Source organism: Lytechinus variegatus, chromosome 12 (genome assembly GCF_018143015.1).
Source record: "Lytechinus variegatus isolate NC3 chromosome 12, Lvar_3.0, whole genome shotgun sequence".
In the NCBI taxonomy this organism is placed as follows: domain Eukaryota; kingdom Metazoa; phylum Echinodermata; class Echinoidea; order Temnopleuroida; family Toxopneustidae; genus Lytechinus; species Lytechinus variegatus.
In genome coordinates, this window is record NC_054751.1 from 6,335,823 (window position 1) to 6,350,194 (window position 14,372).

Here is a 14,372-nt window from a genome sequence, read left to right on the forward strand (position 1 = left end):
GCCGTAGCCGAGTGGTCGGCGCCGACTATACATTTGCAAGTCCGGAGTTCGATCCCCGGCCACGGCACCTATGCCCGGCGTGAGCAAGGCAGTTAATCTGCAACGCTCTTTTATCCTGTATTCAAATAAATGGAAAATGCTATATGCATTCTGCGAAGCTAGGTGTGGACTTAATATAAAGTAACAGCACAAGGAGTGGAGGTGCTGTGGCCGAGCAATCTAAATCGCCTGGCTATTGAAAGTCCGGGGTTCGATGCCCGCGTGACGAGCAAGACATTTAGTCTATACAATGCTCTTTTATCCTGCATTCAAATAAATGGAAATGGTATACGCAAGTTATTAGCAACTGTGTGTGTTTGAAAAAATATGAAAATAGTAAAAACAACAACAAAACAAAACAAGGAAGCAGCGCAATAATATGCCTATTTCAGCTATGTGAAGCCTTATTAGTGCCAAAACCCCATTCTTGTCCCATTCCATTGACCCCGCCCCTGTCCGGCCAGCGTCCTGTTTCCACTTCACGTGGGGATAAACGTGGTCCTCATTCACTCGTTGTGTAATAGTATAATGGGTGAGCACTGGTCCGAAACGCCATTTCTATCACACGAACTGCAACCCAGTTTTTCGACAACAAAGAAGAAAAGCATTGAGCGTGTCTCACCACACATCGATTATAGATAACCGAAAAGAGGAAAAGGAATGATTCCTGTTTTGTGCCGGATACATGCCGACGTTGAATTTACAAGCTCTCAACCACAGCTAACATTCTGGTACTTTGACAGTCAATTTTTGTGGAGAGAATAATTGCCGAGTCAATAAAGGTAAGAAAACCTTTATTTTTGTACAAAAATACGGAAATAAAAAATATCTCGCTTTACTTTTAACTTTTTGAAATTTTGTGTTTGACTGTACCTCCTAGGTCTTTTAACTGGTACCTTTAGAAAGTTTATTTAATCTCGAACACCTTCATTTTAGAGCATTTTTTTTGAGGGGCAAAAATCACCTCAATATTGAGGGAACGAACCCCCCCCCCCCCCCTTCTTTTTGTCTTTTTATTTCCAAATCAGCACCCTCTCTTCATCGTTCCCAGGGCCTTGGGGGTAATATGGAACTCTTCCCCCCTGCTCTACGCCATTCTATTCAATTCAATAATGCCATTTTATTTCACAAATTCAATTGCAAATGGCAGCATTAGCATGCTTACAAGAATTCATATTGCATTTCAAATAAGAAGACAATAATATAGATAAAGTCAGTAGCATATGTATTACAAACATAAGGAAAATAAATTTCATTATAAATTGATTTCATTATCAATGAATTTCATTATAAATTCTTCAGTATCGTACACAACTAGTTGGGTTTTTTGTATAATGAAATGGCTTCATTTATCAAAATTGCGTATAACATTAATTTTGTTAAAAATTACCAATTCCAAAACGTTAACACATCAATAAAACATCTCAACGAAAAACAATTAAATTACTTTAAAATAATGAGTTAAAGTAAAAGTTAAGGTGAAAGGTTGGTAAAAATTATTGCATGGACAGACAAACATATATATATATTGTCTTCAAGATCGCATGAATTGATAGGCAAATCTTGAGTAGATATTAAAGGACAAGCCAACCTTCTGATGAAACATACCGAAAATGAATCACTGTTTTGTATTTTTAATTTTTATTGAATTGAATCATATGTTTCTGCATTTCAATAGTGAAACAAATCACATGAATGCAAACTTTAAAATGATATTTTAGAATTTCCCACGAATTTCTTAAGCTTATCTGGGAACAACTTTAAGAGTGGGATGTAATTATGGTGAGTTTCATCTTCTGCATACACTTGGTTGATTTTTCGTTTGGTCTCATCCCATATTGTCTAGTTCGTCTACAATCATTTTCTTTCCTTACCATCTGGTCTAATTGTCATTTATCCCATTTACCATTAAGTGTATTTTGCAGTAAGACTGTAACAACATTTCTGGGTCCGACTCCCGCCTTACAAAGAGTTATGATTGATCCAATCAACCACAACATGACAACAATGGAAGGCCAGCAACGTCAACATCTAAAATACACGTTGGTTCAGACTATTTTCTTCATTAATTTATGACGTATAATTATATATTCATTTCTTTCTTAAAAATTCAGTGCGCTTCTCTTTATTTACAAAAAAGATTGTGCAAATTTTCTGTAGAAGAAATTATGAGAATGATGGACTTCTGATCAATCGCAATTCTTTGTAAGACGGGTCCTTATAATTATCCACTTGGTCTAACATCACTTAGTACATACGATGAACTGTCTGCTGAACCCAATTTTCATTTGACAAAATGCAAAATGATAATCAGACAAAATGGACATCTTCAGGAAATTTGATTAGAATGACAGGCGAAATTATGTTTCGACTGAACGGTAATTAGACCAAGTTGATAGTAGACCAACTGGGTTTAGCAATCATGGAACATCTGAGTATGAGACAATCTGCAATGAAACCAAGTGAAAAAAAAGGTTTTCAATCACAAATAAAGGATTTCGTACCAGAAAAAAAATGACAAGCAAAAAAAAAGAAAAGTTTTTCAATCACAAATAAAGGATTTCGTACCAGAAAAAAAATTGACAAGCAAAAAAATAGAAAAAAAGGTTTTCCATCAAAAATAAAGAATTAAGTACCAGAAAAAAAACACCAGAGGTCTTCAAGCTCGACAGGGGGGGCAGGGATACGTCCTTTGCATGGGTGGTGGCTTGTCAGGGGGGAGACTGCCCCCTCTGCCCCCCCCCCCCGTAGGTAGACTAGTGGTAAGACATGATATCTACACTGTTCAAGAATAAGGAGTGCCAAAACTTATCGAAAGAAACACACAAGCCAACATACTTCTCTTTGTCAAAGTACTAGCAGTCAACGATTGGATTAATCCGTATGCCCAAAGTGTTAAAGAGAAAAAAAATATACACAAAAAGAAGACTCTTATTCTTTTTAAGAATGGAGGAGTGTTTGTAAAGAGGCTCTTGTGGAAAGTAGATCGTATTGATGTTAATTCTGTCTGCAAAACATTGAATAATATTCATGTTTTATTCATGACGTCCCTAAGATTATAATATTATACACATTTGAACCGGTATTTTCTTTACTTTTTGTTTTCCAATTTTTTTCCGTGCTGTTTTTTGTTACTTGTTAGAATTGTCCTTAAGTGCATTGTTCGTGTTTGTGACCTAATTAATATTAGCCAAATTTGACGGTGAACTTGTTATTCTTCAGGTTTTCCTTATTGAAGAATCATGGAAGCAAAAGAGAAACAAGATCAACAAGATGAAGGGAAAAGGGTATGTATTCGAACATCCTTTATTTTCATTGTAAAAATATAGAAGTTGATTCAACTTCTTCTATTTTTTTCCTTCTTTTCTTTTTATTCTTCTTCAGTAGTAGTAGTAGTAGTTGTTGTTGTTGCAGTAGTAGTGGTGGTGGTGGTAGTAGTAGTAGTAGTAGTAGTGTTGTTATATTATTATTATTATTATTATTATTATTATAATACTTATGACTATTATTATTATTATCTTCATCATCATCGTCATTATTATTATCATAAATACTACTACTACTACATTTCTCAGCTATAGAGAATCGGTGAAAATTTCTCTCACATCATCAAAGCTGTAAAGTTTATCTCCAACTCCCTGATGGGTAACCCTTACTCGACAAAATGACAGCTTGTTATCACCTTCTTTATTGCTTTTAATCTCCATTGGAAGATAGCGATGAACATGTGCGTATTTGTTCAACAAAGTTATCGGTTGTCGAGTGTCTTTAAGAGTGTCTTCGAGATAAAAGATATGCTTTTGACAAATGAGTCTGCCCACTGTTAAAGGGATGGTCCGCGCTGAAAATATTTAGATCTTAATACATAAAGTAGAATCCACTGAGCAAAATCCCGAAAGTTTCATCAAAATCGGATAACGATAAAGTTATTGAAGTTTAAAGTTTAGCAATATTTTGTGAAAAAAATCGTCATGAGTATTCATTAGGTGGGCTGAAGATGTTACATCCTAATTTCATATAATAAAATACAAAAGTACGAGTTGGGATGTGATATCATCAGCCCACCTAATGAATATTCATAACGTCTGTTTTCACAAAATAAAACTAAACTTTAAAATTCAATAACTTTGTTATCCGATTATGATGAAATTTTTGGCATTTTGCGTAGTAAATTCGACTCTTTTTATTGAGCTATAAATACTTCCAGCCCGGACCATCCCTTTAAACCGTGCTCTGCATGTGTTACATTTCGGCGACATTGTGAGCTTTAGGGGTCTATAAAAAAACAACAACCTTGGAAACCAGAGCAAACCAGACTCAAAACCTGATAACATATTGGATCTTGAGAAAACGTGGAGAAACATGTGATTTTTTTTTTCAAACAAAAGACGACACGTCCTGCATGAAAACGTCAATCTAAATTTAATATCCGGAATCATAAAAGGAGAATAATGTTTACTCAACAGTGCTTGCATGGGTGTGTTCAATTGAGATTAGGATTTTAAACAATTTAAAGAAAAAACATTGAATAAAAAAAACAATATCGGAGATTCATAAAAAAAAATCTCATCACATCCCCAGGAAAAAAATCTCTTAAAGGACAAGTCCACCTCAGAAAAATGTTGATTTTAATCAATAGACAAAACTAAGACAAGCATAATACTCAAAATTTCATCAAAGTCGGATGTAAAATAAGAAAGTTATGACATTTTAAAGTTTCGCTTATTTGTCACAAAATAGTTATATGCGCAATTTAGTCACATTCAAAGGAGAGAATCGATGATGTCCCTCACTCACTATTTTTTTTGTCTTTTATAATTTGAATTATACAATATTTCAATTTTTACAGATTTGACAGTAAGGACCAACTTGACTGAACCGTAAAATGCTAAACAATGGTTATTCCTCATGTTCGGGGAGAAATACAACTTTGTTTCACAGGACAATTAGGAGAAAATAAGAATATTTCATATTTCACATAATAAAATAAAAAAGAAATAGTGAGTGAGTGGTGTCATCAGTTCTCTCATTTGCTTACCGACTTGGATGTATTTTGTGAAATTAAAAATGTCATAACTTTCTTATTTTACATCCGATTTTGATGAAATTTTCAGTGTTATGCTCGTGGGATTTTTCTCTATTGATTAAAATCAACATTTTTCAGAGGTGGACTTGACCATTAAGAGATTTTTTCCTGGGGGTGTGATGAGATTATTATTATAAGTAGTAGTAGTAGTAGTAGTAGTAGTATAGTAGTAGTAGTAGTAGTAGTAGTAGTAGTATAGTAGTAGTAGTAGTAGTAGTAATAGGAGTAGACTAGTAGTAGTAGTAGTAGTAGTAGTAGTAGTAGTAGTAGTAGTAGTAGTAGTGGTAGTAGTAGTATAGTAGTAGTAGTAGTAGTAGTAGTAGTAGTAGTAGTAGTATAGTAGTAGTAGTAGTAGTAGTAGTAGTAGTAGTAGTAGTAGTAGTCATAGTAGTAGTAGTAGTCATAGTAGTAGTATAGTAGTAGCAGCAGCAGCAGTATAGTAGTAGTAGTAATAGTAGTAGTAGTAGTAGTAGTAGTAGTAGTAGTAGTAGTAGTAATAGTACTAGTAGTGGTAGTTAGTAGTGGTAGAGGTAATATTAGTTATAGTCATCATTGTCATCATCATCATTATTATTATTATCATTATCATCCTTATCATCATTATTGTTGTTGTTATTATTATTATTATTATTATCATCATCATCATCATTATTATTATTATTTTATTTCCTTTAAAATTTCGTACGGGTACATGAGCACCCTGCAGCAGCCGCTTTTAATTGTACGCAAATCGAAAATTGGTCCGCACATGTATTGATGAACATGCAGTACCAGGAAGTGAAATGCCATTTCCAAATTCTGATAACCTGATAGAATAATTGATATTCCTTAATTAGATCTTAATTAGACTGATCAGGAATATGAAAAAACACTGCAATGTTTATAACGATTGAAACAGAAATGAAAATAAATAATTTTCGAGTTAATTATATTTGAAGTGACATGACAATGGATTTCAAAATATTGATCAATTGGTTAGTTTATTGATTTCATCTTATTGATTCATTCCCCCAACATTCTTGCAATGACACTCTTCAATAGAATTTTTATATCAATAAAATAGATGTAAATATCGATAAACTCATTCATATCCATTTATCACAACTAAATCGGATCGGCACGCTAGACTTCTGTTTATTTCTCATTTCACCTTTTTTTTTAATTCGGCCACATTGATAGTAGAATGGAATTCTTCTTTCATATTATTTTTGTTCAGGTGACCTGCTGTCGTAGGTAACATTTTTATATCTGTAAATTACATAGCAACATGTAAACTTGGAATTGCTCTGCTTTTAAGGGGGAGTCGGTTTACAAGGCATATACAACTTAATTAGTTATATCCAATTCTGTATTCCAATCTGGCTGGCAGTGCAATTATTTTATTGGGTCTAATCGAGTCGGAGAATCTCCAATAAAACCCGGGTAACAATAAAACTAAAACAAATTAGATCACATGATAACACTGTGTATCGATGAAACGTGTATAAACATAGGCCCAGTGAGCATTTTCATGATTTTTTATTTTAAACTGAAGGCACTGAAATGTGTAATGATAATTATGATATTATCAATAGTAGTTCCTTTATATTATAGCGCATAGCGAAATAGAATGTCCCTATTGGCGCGCATAAAGGGGAAAATTACAATTAAGTAAAAAAAAAAAAAATGCGTTAATAATGTAAAAAAAAATAGGCACCCATTGTCGGATATTAAGGTCATTGGAATAAAAGTATAGTTATCGAATCTTTTACATGTATTGAACTTTCTCAAAATTGTTTTCCTACAGTTAACTAGCGACCGAGCAGGTTGGCATCTTGGTACCATAACTAAAAACAAATTTACTGTGAAGGGGATATGGTTGCAAGGGTTGCAGACATTATCTCCCAATAATAATCTATCCCTAAATCTACAAATTCTTATACTAGAAAGGAAGATGGTAAATCAACTCTTAAAAAAAATCATTGCAAACTTTACCAGCCCTTAATACCCTCCGAACTCGATCCGTCTTTATGATTACTTTCCTCTCTCAACTGACTATTTTACATACCTATTGCACCCCCCCCCCCCTCCCCCGGCGGAAAAACAAAAATCTTGCATCTGCAGCCGATTAGTAGAGATATTTTGCACCACGGCGCAGAACTGACTAAAGAACACAGAAAATGTATTGAAAATACCCGTCAAATGACAAATAACAATTAATGGTCTTTGTCGATAAAATGTTGGTGTAGCTTCGTCCTGGTTCAGAGCTGACAAAAAAACTCTCGCCCTCTCTCTCTTCTTACTTTGCTTTCACAATTTTTCCTTTTTCACTCTTATCCGGCTTTACTTTTCTCTTTCTTTCTGAATTCTTTCTATTTTATCATCTTTTCTTTATTTTCCCTTTTTCTTTCTGTCTTTATTTATTTTTCTTTCTTTCTTTTCTTTCATTCTCGCTCTCTCTTTCTTTCTCCCTCTTCCTCTTTCATTTTTCCGTTTGACCTTTTTCCTTTCCTTTTTTTTCTTTATAAACTTGTAGGCCTGCATTTGCGAATTATGTCTTTAAATGTCTTTGTTATCTGTTATTGATTTTTGTTCATAATTTTGAACAGTGTATTTTAATGTTAATTTTTCTCTTTATCACGTCTTCTAACAGAAATCTGATTTCTTTTGATAATCTCCAGGCATTAGCTGGTGTTATTTCCTTTTTAGTATTTTTATCCTCTTTCATTCTGATATTGTGTTTTGAATATTGTCTGATGATTATTTTCAATGTAAGACATGTAATATTGTAATGAGTGCAACTGTGTTCCTGGAAATGAAATAACAAATAAACTAAATAAAAACTGAAATATATGACGTTAATTCGTCCAGAGTCCAGGATGAAACTGCTTGTGTGATTCACCAAATTTCGACAAAGACTTCTTGGTTATTCATTGTCATGAATGGTATTTCACAATACATTTTCTATGTTCTTGATTCCGTTCATCTGAGTCGCTATAAAAACTTCTTCACATTATGATCGACGACATCAAAAATGGGGAGAGATCATTATTCATGTCCCTTGAAATTAATGTGTCAGCTGAGAAATGCATGGCAGTATCGAACTTTTAAGGACCCCATGGAAGAACAGTGGTATCTTATTGATACCGCTGAAATGGGCCATCCTCCATCTGTATGTTATGTTAAATAGATCATGTATATATTTTATCTTTTTATATGGAAATAACTACAAACAAACAAACTTTAGGGTACCCCCTTTCCGCAATGTTCTATAGTGATATACATTATAATCCCTTTCCTTCTATTGGCCGGATAATCCCTTTCCAGGATCGATTATTTTAATCTTCAGTATCATTTATCATGTAAATTGGTTTGAAGCTTTGAATATAAATCATATTATTCATGTCCCTTGAAATTAATGTGTCAGCTGAGAAATGCATGGCAGTATCGAACTTTAGGGTACCCTCCTTTCCCCAATGTTCTATTGTGATATACCTAATAATCCTTTTCCTTCTATTTTGGCCGGATAATCCCTTTCCAGGATCGATTATTTTAATCTGTTCTTCAGTATCTTTTATCATGTAAATTGGTTTGAAGCTTTGAATATAGATCTAGTTTTGGTAGGGCCCACTGTCGTTCGTTTTTTCTTTTTTTTTGTTACGTAATGGAATGACCCTATCGGCTTGCAGGGGAGGGGGGGTCAAGTGCATCTCCCCAAAACAACAACTTCACTCATTCCATAAACTACTGGAGCATCTTTTTCAAAGCTCCTTACCACAAGCATTGTCCTTACACAGTGTTTAGAATTTAGGCCAGCCTCTTTCACTATATGCCAAGTGAGTTTAAAAGCAAACAGACTACGCCTGAAGAATATGGCCAACTAACTTAAGATCCCTACCTATACCTCCACCTATCTTTTCATGTTCCCGAGGGAGGTAGGTCGCCTCAAATAATGGCAGCATTAATATGATATCCATTACTTTTACGTCAGTGTACTTTAGTGCATAATCTTGAATATTGCCTCCAATTCACTGACATACTTAACAAATATTATTCAAAAAATATTTGGGATAAAAGGCTTTCTCATTTAGACTGTAATTACCACTTGTTGTGTATTTTTTACCCATCCGATCGAGTCACATAAAATATATACAACTCCTCATAATTCATCTTTGAAAACGACACAAACAGTATGATCACTATACATTCAGCATGTTTCGGAGGAAGATTCTCCCTCACACACACTCAAAATGATTTTAACTTATATCAAATAAATATATTAATTTTGAAATATAACAAAATAATAGGAAATTTTAATTCACTGAACGTTATTATTTGTATGTTCTAACCACAGAAGAAGCCTTTCATTGGACAAGATGTGATAGCATGGTTCCTTGGTGTCCTCTTTATCACTGCCCTGCTCATAGCAGTGAAGTTCCTTGGTGAAGCCAGAGGATGGGATGCGGATTCGGGATATACACACAACACCAGCGAGACTTCCTCAGAGCGCTTCCTTTCGGAGCCCTTCGTGGAGGAGCCTGGCGTCCTCGGCCGATGCGGCAGAGGAGCAACATCACGATGGTACTACTGGAAACTGAAACCCGAAGAAGTGACAACTCTCTCCAGGGTGATTCCTTGGCTTTGCTACACCTTGCATCAACTATTCGTCTGGTCTTGCATCTACTACGCCCAGAAGAAGAAGACGGTGTACGCTGACCCCGACGTCCCCCGTTACTCGTCCAACATGAAAACCTTCAACTGGGTCGCCTTGATCGGGAACATGGTGTTCCACCTGATTCACCTTGGACAGACCCATTGGACATACGATTCTCTGGCTCAAGATGTCTCAAGTCCGAGCAACATTGGCTCCGCCATCATCATCCTCATCTTTGTCTTGATGCTCGAATACAGGAACCGCGGAATGGCATTCGGGTGGCCATCCCAGGATGATAAGGGTAAGATCAGCAACAGGATGAGGCTTCCCTGGGGTCCACAGGCTATGATCCGCAAGTACCATGGCTACATCTTTGCCTGGGGAGCCGTCTTCACATTCTGGCATCACCCCATGGAGAACACCATCGGCCATGTGATGGGATTCGTCCACACCTGGATGTTCTTACTGCAGGGTAGTCTGATGTTCACCAAGGTCCACCTCAACCGTTACTGGCGCTTCCTCCTTGAAGCTTGGGTGATCATCCACGGTACAGTGGTAGCTTGGCAGACAGGGAACTACCTCCCGACCCTCTATCCCATGTTCATGTTCGGCTTCCTCTGGTTGTTGGTCATGACGCAGCTCTTTGGATTACCATTCTGGCAGAGCCTCCCAAAGTGGAGTCGCTTCATACCCTTCGCCATCTACCTCATCACAGGCATATGCATCTATGGATTTGTATTACCAGACGGTGATGGAAACTATTGGTCACGGCTCAACGAAATGGTGCGGATTCCCGCCATCGAGTACTTTGGTATCCTCTTTGGTTGGGTGGTCATGTGGTTCTTCACGTGGATTGAGGAAAAGATGAAAGGCGACAAGTACAACGAGCCATTCCAACCTCCGAGCACCATCGTTGAGATCCTCTACATCTGCGGTGTTGTCTTCACCTACGCAATCATGATGGCCGTTTCCATTCTTGTCCAGTATCTTGACTGGCAGACGGGCATCATCACTCTCTTAATGTTCTTCATGCTCTTCTTCACGCTTGGTGTTGCCGTGACTTGCATGCTGCTACGGCAAATTATCAGACCGGTTAATGACAGACATATTGTCGAAGTGAAACAGGTGTCACCCACGAAAGTTGAACCTGCTTTTGTTAATGAAGCATTTAACCCTGATGATACGGCGGACAGTTTGCCTAAGAAGTCAACCCCAAATGATATGAAAGTATGAGCTACCCCACACCATATATCTATATCTAATTTGACTGGGCATAGTGGTTCCATGATAGGACACTCGCATCATGAACAGGAATGTTGTTGATTCAACACTAAGAGGGCGATACTAAAGACCTGTATAGATGAGGGGCCTTCTGCCCGGTAGCTAGATCGATGCTCAGATTTTGCCACAGATTGAAGGAGAGTTGTAGTAAATTATTAATATCATGCAGGTGTCTGCTGGTACAACAGGGCCCTGTTAAATTGTACAAAGAGTTACGATTGATCAATCATAACTCTATGGAAATCCATCAGTGTCATAATTTTTTCTACAGGAAATTTGCAAAATGTCCTTTGTAATCAAAGGAGAACACTCCAAATTGTCAAGAAATCAATGAATTTATGGATATGGATTCATAATTATATCTAGAATTTTTTATCATGCATTTCCTATGTTGACTTTGCTGGCTTTCCATAGTTGCAATTGATTGGATCAATTGTAACTCTTTGTACAACGGGGCTCTGGTTTATAACTGAAGTGACCATGTACACTGTACAAAAAAATGTTTTTACTATCACTACACCTTTTTGTGATCTTAGTCCCTACAGTACTTGTACATCACCATTTTAAAGTTGACATAAACATGTATTGCCATAAAAGAGTGTGTTCTTGTATATGAGTATTTCATCTGGACATTTCATCTTGACACACTTGCTTCCGAAGCACCCTTCTTAAAGTCCACAAATTTGTGTAAATATCCTGGACATATATATATATTATCTTTTAGCAAATGTATTTTTGTGTAGTCAGATCACTTTGTTTTTATTTCATATTGAAGAATATGTGCACATTTCTAACCTAATTTTAAGATCATGTTCTTGCATGTTTGATGTACACTTTATTTACGCAGCCATTATTCTTATCAATCTTAAAAAGCATATCTCAAAGGTGAAGAGACCCTAGGCTATGAATCGAAAGTAAACTAAGGGGGTTAAATCAGGGTGGAGCTAGACCAACTGAGAATTAGACCAGTTATATGCACATCCAGGACGGTATGCAAATGAGACCGAGTGCATAAAAAACACTTGAGACATTGAAAAAGTGTACTAGAACTTCTGACATAGCAGCACTTCATGTACCTGGGCCCTGTAACAAAACAATAGTAATTGATTGTGGGGTCACAACCATCAATGCAACCATCAAACCAGTTCGTAGTTACTTCATGGACAACTTTGGTCAAATGACCTTTCATTTATTTCATTATGATAGGCAGATTTCAAAGCAAGCTTGCCTTACACAGCAGGACGAAGAAATTGAATAGACCAGGTGACCAGAATAGCACACCAATGAACACTTTATGAAGGTATTTGTTGCATTCCTACTTTGAATGCATATCATAGCATGTTGCACAATGTACTTGGCAAACTGTGAAATACCAGTCGTTCGTGGATGCATTGTTTTTTGAGGATGTAAATGAAAAGTTGAAAACCACAATTCAAAAGAATATATGAATAATCAAGACATCAAAGTTGGTGCTTATCTCATTAGAATTTAAACCGCCATGTCACTTTAGTACAAATGACCTTCTTCTGATCATGCGTAGAATCTTTAGATCATGCGCAGAAAGGAATTATGAACTGGCTTATTAATCCCAACAATCAGTTGCTAAGCTTTGTATCATCGGGCCCAGGGAGCCACTTCATAAAGCAGTTTGTAAGTTAAAGGCAACTTTAAGAACGATTATTGATCCTTTCTTGTGGTAATTGATATCAAATGTTCATTGCTGATTATGTAGCACGTAAAGAAAGGTTCACCAGTGGTTCTTTAAGTTGCTCCTGACTTACCAACAGCCTTATGAAATGGCCCCCTGATCTGGCATCGGGGTGTCTCAGAAAAGCAGTTTTGTGGAGAATGTACTTTGCATTAAAAATGTTTCACATTTTGTTTTCATTGTTGGTAAAATCATCTTTTCACATAGAGAATGGTACCAAGATGAAGGAACTGAAATAATGCATTTCACATGAAATTCTTTTCTGAAGGCAAGGTACTTTCATTCCACAGTTCCGCTCTTTCTGTGGAAGCTATACCTATGTGCTTGCAAAAACTATTTTGGCAAGTCCAATACACAAAAGTATACAACTTTGTATGCGTTAAGCATTTTACATAATTTGATGAGGTACTTCATCATTCCTGTGTGAATTGAAATGATTAAGAATGGTGGATAAAAAATGTCATCCCTAAAAGACATGAATAAATTATTCAACACACGTAAATTTTAATATTAGCACAATATTGTTCTTCGCCATCTTTGCATCAGCTTTTGAATTCCCAGTAGAAAATGTACACAGTGGAGGGGGCCCTTGGAGAAAGAAATTAAAAGAGAAGAAAAGAGAAGAGAAGGGATAATGAAGAGAGAGTAGATGTTGGAGACATTTAGGTTAAGAAATTAACCTGTTGATTACTGAAATCTGGGATTCCTATAGACTTTTATTACAGTGATGATCTGGTTCCAGTAGGCAATGGGGTAAAAAGAAAAAGAGGGAGGGGTGAAGAGATGAGATGACATGTACCAAGAGAGTGGAAGACACAAAAAGTGTGAGATGAGAGAGAGAAAGAGAAAATAGAGGTGAAAGAAAGATGAGAATGAGGGGAGTAAGAACTGCAAGAGAGGAACAAAAAATGGAGTAAGATGTGAGACAAAAAATGTGACATGTCTAAAGGACACAGATGCTCCCGCTTAACGCGATCAGAAATTCGTTCAATATGATTGAACTTAATATCGTGCAGAAACCAATATGCATACATGTATATATAATGAACAAATTTAGACCTTTGAACCAACTCGCATAATGTAATGAGCTGTGACCTTTGACCTGCAAACTCCAAATTCAAGCTTAGCCTGTATTTCGGTATCACCTACCTACACACCTAAATTTTTAAAAATATGTTGAATATTTCACAAGTTATCATGCGGAAACCAAGGGGACAGACGGACGGACAGGGTCAATGCTTGATGCCCCCTAAGACTTCGTCTGTGGGGACACGAGATGAGATGAGAGAGAGATGAGATGAGAGAGAGAGATGGGAATGAATAAGAGGAATAGAACAAAAGGAAAAGGAGTGAATATGAGGGGGATGAAAGATAAGAATAAATGAGAGAAAAGAGCTAAAGGTATGGTTCATCAATTTTTTTGGTATGAAAATGTAAGCAATTAATTTGGATTTTTATAAAACATTGGTGTTCTAGTAAAAGATTTATTCTCCAACCAATAACCAGAAAGAAACGAGTGTGACAGTCTTTCTTTTTTCTTTCATTTTTGGTACACATACGCACACTCAAACGAAGCAACTTCAAAAGCAAGAGGATGGACTTATCAACTATCAATGTGACAAAAG

At 36.2% G+C, this 14,372-nt stretch overlaps 1 protein-coding gene across 1 annotated transcript; it reads left to right on the top strand.

Annotated features, from left to right (window-relative positions):
- The first annotated feature begins 611 nt into the window (after positions 1-611).
- LOC121425200 lies at positions 612-11,230 on the top strand. Its single transcript, XM_041621204.1, has 3 exons — positions 612-821; positions 3,262-3,326; positions 9,459-11,230. Exons 2-3 carry the CDS (start codon positions 3,282-3,284, stop codon positions 10,989-10,991), a joined length of 1,578 nt encoding a protein of 525 aa, XP_041477138.1. The 5' UTR covers positions 612-821; positions 3,262-3,281; the 3' UTR covers positions 10,992-11,230.
- The last annotated feature ends 3,142 nt before the right edge of the window (positions 11,231-14,372 follow it).

Bases quoted from the DNA above. Each gene is read 5' to 3' on its own strand.
- LOC121425200 (XM_041621204.1), top strand. From the start codon at position 3,282: ATGGAAGCAAAAGAGAAACAAGATCAACAAGATGAAGGGAAAAGG. The intron at 3,327-9,458 runs GTATGTATTCGA...TTCTAACCACAG, and splicing joins AACAAGATGAAGGGAAAAGG to AAGAAGCCTTTCATTGGACA.